The sequence below is a fragment of the Macrosteles quadrilineatus genome, unplaced genomic scaffold, assembly GCF_028750875.1.
Source record: "Macrosteles quadrilineatus isolate MER2022 unplaced genomic scaffold, UCM_ALF_1.0 Scaffold_9__3_contigs__length_116548681, whole genome shotgun sequence".
Lineage (NCBI taxonomy): Eukaryota > Metazoa > Arthropoda > Insecta > Hemiptera > Cicadellidae > Macrosteles > Macrosteles quadrilineatus.
In genome coordinates this window covers 61,671,367-61,681,956 of record NW_026542602.1, presented here as the reverse complement: position 1 = coordinate 61,681,956, position 10,590 = coordinate 61,671,367, and the positions used below count along the sequence as shown (strand labels likewise).

The following is a 10,590-nucleotide window of genomic DNA, read 5'->3' as shown; positions in this document are numbered from 1 at the left end:
AATAGAAATTTATGGTAATTTATTGTTCTATTGAGGCAGATTTTAAATAATGCATTAAATTGATAAATAATAATATTTTTTATCGAAATGGTGTTAGGTATTGTTTATTAAGGTGTAACTAACATGTATAAACGAAAAAAGTTGATTTTTAGTAAGTTAGGCTCATATGGAACCGTGGTCACACCAGTTTAATTCAAAGTTACCTATCTCAACTATAAATGAGTGTACGAACCTAGGCGACGTGTTTTCTAGTTCGTAATGATGTAATAAACATATTTTGAAAGAATAAAGAAAATCGTGCCAAAGGGATAGGCCAGCAATAGAAATTTATGGTAATTTATTATTCTATTATGAGGTCCATTCCAGGCTGCATAGCTACACTACTAAAAAGTGGGCTAACCTGTACTACGTCATTTTATGTTCATAACAATGTGTTTAACACATATCAAAAGAAAAACGAGAAAAAAATTTAAGAGGAGATGCCAGCAATAGGTTTTTACGATAATTAGTTAGTAATTTTAGGTAGTTTATTAGTTTGTATTAATATCAAGGTGATTTCTACATTAATAAGCTTAAAAGTGCCCAGTATTGTTCAATACCAGATAAATAATGTAAATAGACATTTAGAACATACATTTTTGTAATAGCATCGGCGTGCAACCGAGGTCACACGAAGTGCATTCCAGGATACATAGCTACACTATTAAAGAGTGGGCTAACCTAGAAGAGGTAATTTTTTGTTCATAACCATGTGTTTAACGCGTATCAAAAGAAAACTGAAGAAAAATTTAAGGGGAATTGCCAGCAATAGGTTTTTATGGTAGTCAAATAGTAATTTTAGGTAATTTTTCATTTGGATTCAAATCGATGCGGTAACTACTTAATTAGCTAAAAAGTGCTTAGTGTTGTGCAATATGCTCTACATAATGTAAATAGACATATAAAACATGAATTTTAGTAATAGCGTCGTCGTGCAATCAAGGTCACATGAAGTGCATTCCAGGCTACATAGCTACACTAGTAAAGAGTGGGCTAACCTTGAATACGTCATTTTTTGTTCATAACCATGTGTTTAACATGTATCAAAAGAAAAACGAGAGAAAAACTAAGGGGAGATGCCAGCAATAGGTTTTTATGGTAGTCAGTTAATAATTTTATCATTTGGAAAAAATTGAGGGTGGTTACTACTTTAAATAACCTCAAACGTCTTTAATACTGTCCTTTATTCTCTAAATAATGAAATAGTAGTTTAATTTCATTCAGCGTATTGTACAGTTTTATACATACATATTAGTCAACCTTCATAATCAACGCTGTGCGTGTACCGCCAAACACCATCTTTGCCGTGTTTCGCCTAAAAAAGTTCCCGCCACTTGATATTTTGGAGGTTATGTCAGCTGCTTTGTGACGAATCCTGCTGTGACGCCATCATTGTTGTGACGTTTTACTGTGACGTATATTCGTCGGAGGGGCGGTAGGAGAAGTGGAATGGGTTATTGCTGTTCTATTGCCAGTTTCACGCTGATGTAGGCCCTAGCCTAAAAATACACAACAAAAATAAAGATAATTAACTTATGATGCCTTATTTTGGTTATACGTTTTCCTACCACCACAGTGCCCGACAACGGTTTTTTTAAGTTTATAAATTAAATTGTATTAGTATCCTACAACCATTGACTTGGTGTCTATTACATTTATTGTAAAATATTTAAGTTACAGACAATAAAGATTCTGTCTCTGTCTGATTCTGACAACTTCAACTTCACCTATCCCTCAATCCCTCACACCACACCAACTCACTTCCATTCCACTAGTCCAGTCAGTCCAGTCCAGTCCATCCACTTCCTTCTTCTTCTTCTTGCTATAGTTGGATAGTGGCTTGCTTTGCTTCTGCTTTCTGCTTGCAATGCAATGCAGGTGAGCATTTTTTCGTCTAAAAACGCCGTGCACTATCGGTTAAATATCGAAATACTAAGTATCGATATTATTTCGGACCAAATGGGTTCGATTCAATCGATTATTGAGAAGAGAAGAGAAAGCTAAACGAAACAAAAGAACAAAGTACAGTAAGTAAACTAAAACTTACTAAACGTGTAAAGCTAAATGGCGGAGTACTAAGGGTAAGGGGTTGTGGTGTTGTGTAGTCTATGTTTTATTCGACAAAATGGATTCGGACTCGGAATTAGATATGGGAAGTGGAATTAAAGAAAATGTAGTTAGGCCTAAATGTTTCATCTCTAATAGCTATGAAGATTTTTCATTGAGGCTAGCTGAAATGGAAACAACTACCAGAACGAGGTTCAACCTTCGCACATGTACTAAGAAAGTTTTAGATGTCAAAGGTGAGTCGACTAATTGGTTTTCTCAATTATTAGGCCTAATTGGTGGTTCTAATTCGAACGTGAAGGTATTATTGTAACTCTTCCCAAATGCTCATTAACTTACACAAGTTGTTGGCCTAGGCCTATTTATTTCGAGTTCGATAAAATTACAAAAAAAGCCCAACTAAAAAACTGAGTTATGTTAGGCCTAACTTCCAGGTTCTCTTGTAACTTTTTGTGTTATACCTTAGGCGGGTACAGTTTCTTAACTGGTGAGCAATTTTTCGTCTAAAAACGCCGTGCGATTTCGCGACTATCGTTCGTTACTCTATCGAATCACATCATCTATACTACTATACTATCGATTCGATTCTTCGATTGTAGTTGTCGTTTGTTTTGTCGTCTGTTACGGCGGATCTGTCAGAGGCTTTATTTGCATCGAGCGTAGCGTACAATGTTTTGTAAGGACGGATATAATTAGAATTCCTTTTAGGATCAATATTATTTTTTTTTTATAAATTCATCCTGATCACACTTTGAAATTAATCGGCTAGTTTGTTCTTCTCGCCAAATTTAAGAATAATTTAAGCAACTGAATAAATATTGATCAAATCCCAATCATCAAGTTAGGCTATGAAGAGTAGAATGGTAGATATACCTAATTTTCTCTGGCAACCACTCACAATAGTTGGAGTAAGCTCTAGTTGAAAAATTGAACATTTAAAGGAGCCTGGAGAATATGATATTTTGTGTTAGGTCATAGACAAAAAGAATTGTCTATGGTTAAGTTACAAAGAGCCTACACGAGTGTTCCTTGAACAAGGCCAAGACCTAAGTTAAAGAGCAGAACTGATAAATTTTTTTAGTCCACTATGTACTGTTAAAATTGTATTACTGATGATAATATGCTCATTTATTTTTCATTCTATCTTACAAAACGTTAATCTAATATATAAAATTCTCGTGTCACAGTGTTTGTCTGCAAACTCCTCCGGAACGACTTCACCGATCGTTATGAAATTTTGTGTGTAAATTCTGTAGGTATGCGAATAGAAAGTAAACTATTTCCCGTTTCGAAATTCTTAAAAGGGCTCCGCCCCAGTGGCTCTGGAGTTTCCCATGTTAACCTTATGAGAAATGGAATTAATGAATCTTAACAGCTGTTTCAATTAAACAAGTTGGTTCTGTTCTATGATGTTCAATAGCATTAAAGTTACAAGGATTACCAACAGGGTGCAGCACTATTATTTCTTTTACATTTATGACAACAGCTAATTTGCAACCAAAAGGTGAGTGAGCGTAGCGAACGAACTTCAACCTGGAGGCGAGTTAGCGTAGCGAACGAGCTAACCTGAAGGCAAGTGAGCGCAGCGATCGAGCTCCAACCTAAAGGTGAGTGAGCGTAGCGAACGAGCTCCAACCCAAAGGTGAGTGAGCGTAGCGAACGAACTTCAACCTGGAGGCGAGTTAGCGTAGCGAACGAGCTAACCTGAAGGCAAGTGAGCGCAGCGAACGAGCTCCAACCTAAAGGTGAGTGAGCGTAGCGAACGAGCTCCAACCCAAAGGTGAGTGAGCGTAGCGAACGAACTTCAACCAGGACGTGATTGAGCGATGCGAACGAGATCATCTTGAAAATTAAACTTAACGGTACTTTCTTTCCATCGGTCTGTCTTAGGGGAAACCTATAACTTTGGCGATACGAAGTTCGCCGGGTCAGCTAGTTTAATTATAATAATTCATATTCATTATTATATTTTTTAATTTACCAAAGCAATAAATAAGTTAGTTATTAGGTGGTATCATGCAATAAACTATAGCTGAAAATCTTTAGTAAACACTTTTTAATTATTAGCAGAACCAACATCCATTGCAGGAAACCTAATTCTCATTTTTGAATCCAGTTTTATGTCCATGAATTAAGCTAAGTACATTAGAACCCCAGAAACTCAACACCGTCAGGACTTAAAACAGCGTCAGCTTTTAAAAATTTAAAGTTTACAAAAGTGACAGGTTATAGAGTAACAGCAATATTTTACGATTTTTTCTGTTTTAGTGATGGTTAAGAATGTATTTTAAAAGATAATGCCAGAGCTAGGCCTATACATATTCACTCTACACGGATATTACAGCAATTAAATTTCATTTTCGTAAAAATATTGTACGGTACGTAATAATGTTTTAGTTTAGTCCTTTCAAAGGAAAATATATGTCAGCCTTATTTCGAAACCTTAAGAAAGTGCCAAAGTGTCCCATAATGTACAATCACATATTTTGATTTCCAACCACCTCATTTGTAGAAAAAAATAATACTTAACCAAAGGGTTCCAATACAGTACAGCACATGAATTGATCAGAAACATGTATGTTAAAATCATAGGCCAAACCAAACTGAACCTAACTCCTCAGACCTTGACAAAATTGTTCCATGAACACAATATGCTTTCCATTGGTTTGACGCTTATCACATTCTGATGTATTTTTCATATTACTGAGCATGTATGGAACTTGGTAAATGCAAGATTAATTCTAGACTGTCAAGACTGCTCGACACCCTCACCCTGTACAACAATAATCAGAACAGCGTTCTGGTGATAGGTTGGTGAATAAAATTAAATCTAATTTAAACCAGTTTTTTTATTTAACACATCATTTATTCATTATTATTAACATATTTACAGGGTTTCTACAGAGTTTAACAATAATTCAATTCGGTAGAATCAAAATTCTAGGCCAAACATTAATCTAAGCAGTAAGAACAAATATTTTGAAATCTTAAAATAAGTGATGGAAGAAATTGCTACAGTAGGTACGCCAAAAGGCCTCCTTTAAGACTGTAAGTACTTAAATGATTTACTCAAGTCACACAGTTTCATATACAAAGTTTACTACTAATACAAATTATTCTACTGGATGGATTTACATACATAGCAATATGAAAATGAATTAATTAAAATACTTTTTGAATTATTAAAACTTCAAATTCCCTGAGGGTTTCTACCATCAGGGAATTGAAATTTAGCCAGGGGAAGTGAGGTAAACCTGGTCAAAAGATAGTTTTGTCACTAGTTTTGTTTCAATAAGAAAATGAATATAGCCTACGATAGGAAAACTGTAATCTATGGGTTTATTTACAATTAAGTTTATCATACGGCCTTAATTTTTAATTTATACACCCACAGATTACAGTTTTCCTATTGTAGGCTATATTCATTTTCTTATTAAACAAAACCAGTGACAAAATTATCTTTTGGCCAGATTTTACTCACTTTCCTCAGCTAAATTTCAATTCCCTGATGGTAGAAACCCTCAGGGAATTGAAATTCTCATACACATTAGTTTACAAAATAGTTAGTTTAGCATGTCAATTTTTGTACGTTTTGATGGGCTGCAATCTTGTTCAGTTATAGTAATGATGCGGGCTGCTTTCAGACAATCTGCAGTAGTCCCCACTCTACTGCTCTGACCTGAAAAAAGTATGCCAACATTAAGCATGGAAATTGTTATACTTGAATTAGGGATGGACGGGACAGGATGGCATTTTATTTCCCTAAATCATCAGGAAATATTCCTTCACAAATTTAATCAAAATTACCGTTTACCGTAAATGGTATTAACAACCATTTAATGATACAATCTGATAAGAAACATAAATATCTGTGTTGCAGCAGACCTGCATACTCAGCAAATTTCAAATGCTTCAACAAATAATTAAAATGGAGCCTCACATCAAGTTTTGTCATTTTTTGTTCATAAATAAGCATTCAAAAATATCCTCCATAAGAATAACATGGGAAATGAGTATGCATGTTTACAAAGTTTTCCATAAGAATAACATGGGAAATGAGGATGCAGGTTTATCAAGTTTTATTAAGATATCTTTAGAAATAAGGAAAATATACAACTTTATTTATTCCCCATTTAGGTTAATATTGGGACAACGTACTGTGTTTACCTCTATCAATATCTCGGTAGGTAACCACTGGATATATATAAATTTGAACGAATAGTGTTATTTGTATCTTGGGGCCCCAAAACAAAAAATTATGATGGTCCCGGGTTTAAGTCTTACCATGAGACCTACGGTAATAGCTTCTTCCCTAAAGGGGTATTTGCTAATAAATACCCCTAATTTTTACAATGATCAAAAAAAGAATGATTTTAACCATCTGTTAAGCTAATCAAAAAAATAAATGTACTTATTATTCATTTTACACATTTTAAAGAACAGTGGACTATAATACCATAGATAAAACATACTCCCTTAGTAGATTTCTCATCCTTATGGAACAGCTGAAGACAATTTTATTGTTAGTTCATGTACGGTTTATGTAGAGGTCGTGTTTTGTTTACAATTTGTTTCCCGTTATTACAGTCATTTAAAACCTCGTTTAAACAAATAATACGATCTAATCATAAACAATAACTTGTCCCCTAGTTATATAACCAAACAGTAAAGCACAAATCAAGAAATTAACCCAAAAATAATGGAAACAAAGTTTCATCGACACTAGGGCCTTTGTGTCACGTACATGAACTAGAGACGACAAACGTGCTTCAAAATTTACAATGGGATGAGAAGTCTACTTGTGTTGGTTAGTCTATGATAATACCCTAACTAAGAAAACTCTTACAAGTCAATAAAAAAAAAGTTGAGTTAAAAGTTAAGACAATTCTAAACTTTTCATGGGAAAACTTATATTTGGTTGTTATTGTTATTTATTTGGTTGTGCAGCCAGATCATGATGGGCATGGTACTAGGCCCTACTCGAGAGCTCTTCATTGATTCCAGAACAGCCCTACAATTACAAACAACAACAACAGCAAACTGTATTACCAATGTATTTGTTCATCCCTAGTAGTTAGGATAAAATACTGTTGTCAGATAAAATTTCATATACATATTAGACGGGCAAAAGTTTAACAAAAATATTATAGCCTAAAGAAACAATAACTGTACCTTGTTTCTTATGCAGACTCAATTTTCGGTAATTTTTTCTTTTAATGCTTTTTCCATTAAAGGTTTCTTCATGCGCTTGAATGGGCAAACCATTGCTTTCATCATTTGAAACTTTGGAGGTCATAAATTCCAGACATCCCTGCAGAATCTCGTTTCCTTTCTGTAGGCTTTCCTCATCCAAGTTCCACATCACCGATTCAATGGAGCGCCAAGTTGCCTTTGCTAAATTTAATAGGTGACGTTTGTTACTCCCCCGTCGTTGAAGTTCAGAGTAATGGGTGTTCAATGGAAGTTCTTCAATGTCATGTCTATGGTCCAAGAATTTGTCATGAATGGTACAATTATTACTATTCTCATCCTCATAATTGCTCAATTCATCGTCACATTTAAAAATGGGATTATCAAATAGCAATTCATGAACTAAGTTTAAATCAAACTTTTGGTAGTGAATGCTGATGAAGATCATGTGTTTGCATATTAATCTCTCCTTTCTAAAGTCTGGGCAGGTACAGCTAGATTTCCTATTGTTTAGGTCAAAATTGACATCGTACGTCATGGTTGAGTGGATTTGAAAATGGATTTCAGAAACAGGCACAATAACACAACCATGTAGACTTTCAGCTGAAGTTAGTCTATCCATGACATGAGTTACAAACCACTTAGGACGCCCGTGTAAGTACTTAGGAATTTCTTCAGAGTACATTCTACAGCTTGATGACATTGTTAAGTTTTCCCTAACATATGTCAAATACCTTTCGGGTAAGAACTGGCTCAATAAAACCGAGACAATCTCACTCAGAGAACATCCTTTGTACCCTTCTAGGTACGTATATTTTAATTCTTTATTGAGTCTTTCAACTCCGTTGTTTGAGTTGATGAACATTTCTAATGGTTTGTAAGCTAATGCCCAACGTTTGATCTCGGGATACCATGTGTTCTCAAAATAGTTTTTCAACGTTGACTCTTTATAATGTTTCCACTCTTTCAATGTTTTTACAGCCTCTTCCATTTTTGCAATGTTGGGGGCATTAGCAATTTTCCTTAATAAATTTAAGGCTTCTTTACGTGGAATTGACACATTTTTAGATTTTGATAACCATCGGCTCCAAGCCTGTTCCCGATGGAATGAACAGATGAAAACATTGATATTCTCGAAAACTTCTTCAAGACTGACAATTTCTTCCATGGCGAAATCCACCATTCCATACTGTGGGGTTATGTCTGGGTTGAAGGAGCGGAAAATGTTTAGCCCTTCAGTAATCGATTGAGTCGTTTCAAACTGTGTAATCATCACACCAACGACTTGGTAGTTCACGTTAGTTTCCACAACGATAAAATATAGAGGTAAAGCATACTTGCATGTTCTATAAGTCGCATCTAACAATATCGTGTTCTTTCCATACTTTCTGTAGAGGCGTTTCATGTCTTTATTTTGGAAAACAAAAAGTAAATGACTTGAAGTGGCATCCATTTCTTCTGCTGGGATACTGTTGTCATCATCCTTAAAGCTGTACGGCCGGAAGAAAATGTTATTGCTTTTGTCCTTTTGAAAATCTTCCAGATATTTTAAACAATTTTCCTGATCAATTGGACTCCTCTTAATTTTAAGTTTTGTTGAGGATATTATATTTCGAATTGTTTTCATGTCTGGAAAAAACTTTCTACGGGACCGATCACATTCATTGAGCTCGTTTTCAGCAAAAGCGTTTGCAAGTTTGGCTATTACTATGGAATTCCTTTGGCCTTTGACAACAAGATCAGAAATGAATTTCCTCACTCTTTTGTCGACTGGTTCAACTGCATCAGCTTCTTCTCCAATCAGATGATTTTTGTGCTCATCTTGAGCTGGCAAGTTGTAAAAATAGCCCTCTTCTCCTAAATCTGTCTCATCCGATATTGATTTCTTGATTAACTTGGAGGCAGCTCGTTTTTTCACATCTGTCATTTCATCAGTCACCTAAAAGCAAAAAACACTTAACAATGTAAAATTGTTTAAACCTAACAAATTATGCGCTAGAGACAGTAGAACCCTGCTAACCTGTCACCCAAGCGACCCATTTTTGAACCCTAAGGAGAGGAGGAGGACCTCCCCACTGGAGGAACATAAACCGTAGAAATAACAGTCATCCCGTAAGAATCAATAATCGTTTAACATTGTAAGATTTTGGATTACATTGTTGAATTGGGATAGATTGTTAAGGCTAGCGGTCAAAGTTTAATAAAAATGTATTATTGTTTTGTTTTTTAAATACCAGATGACTGAAACCAGATGAACTGAAAGATGGTGCTAGGCTTATAATTGCTCTAAACAAATTCACGTTGCAAAAATACTCAATATATAAATAAAAAATTTGAAAGTTGTAAAGAATTTATCATTTGGCTAGGCCGGGCTACCACAATTTTTGAAGGTCTTGGTTGAAAGAATTCAGTGCAACAATCATAGAAATCTGCTTAAGATATCTGGATCAAAAATTTCAGTGGTTTATGACAAGTCTGCAGCTGTCAAAGCATGAGACACCTACTCAGTATGTTGATATGATGTTACACTTCTTTTTACAGGATAAAAAATTTAGCATATTTAAATTTATATTTAAAATCTGCTAAAAAAAAGTTTTTAAGACTATACTGAACTCAACCTTTTTCGGACCGTAATATGAAAACTTAAAGGGATAAAATAATTGCAACTGAATAAATGGGGTTGATCTCTTTTTATTAATGACTATTGCAGTAACGGGCTGTACCCTGCCAGTTTAAGTAGTTAGTGGCTTTAAAGATGTAACCTCGCAAGGAAAAATAAGTCTGAAAAGAATAAAAGTTTATTAAAAATGCCTGAATAGTTAAAATTTATGAATAATCAGTGATCATGGATAAAGAACAATATTGTAACAGAAAACATAATTCAAGCCCAACAAGTACGTTCCTTACCTGGTGATTCATAAATCGGACTACTCTCTTGACAGTAATTTTTGCAGGACAGTCTAGTTTTTTTGTTGTCTGAACTTTTTTGTATCGCTTCACAAATATGTGGTCATCCATTGCCTACAAACATAAACAGGTTTCAAATTAGGTATACAAAAAGACTAAGGTATAATACTTCAAAATAGTAATTAAAACATTAATCTATCAGGAATTATGTTGTGTTTTAGTGGTAGTAGTGCAATGTAACTAAATGTGGGCAACAACACTGTGTAATGGGTCCAATAAATAATTAAATAAATAGTAATGATCGAGTAAAAACAAATGATTAATTATCGGAACGGTACGGTAATCAAACAAATTAATAATATTCAATTCAATAATGGACGCTTAGTT

General features: G+C 34.5%; 1 protein-coding gene across 1 annotated transcript; it reads right to left on the bottom strand.

Moving 5' to 3' along the window:
• Positions 1 to 5,544: 5,544 nt before the first annotated feature.
• On the bottom strand, positions 5,545 to 8,363 carry LOC129004480 (uncharacterized). The gene is made up of 2 exons (XM_054433081.1): positions 7,279 to 8,363; positions 5,545 to 5,785 (listed from the first exon to the last, which is right to left on the bottom strand). The coding sequence occupies exons 1-2, from the start codon at positions 8,285 to 8,287 to the stop codon at positions 5,670 to 5,672; spliced, it is 1,125 nt and encodes a 374-aa protein (XP_054289056.1). The 5' UTR covers positions 8,288 to 8,363; the 3' UTR covers positions 5,545 to 5,669.
• Between the last annotated feature and the right edge of the window lie 2,227 nt (positions 8,364 to 10,590).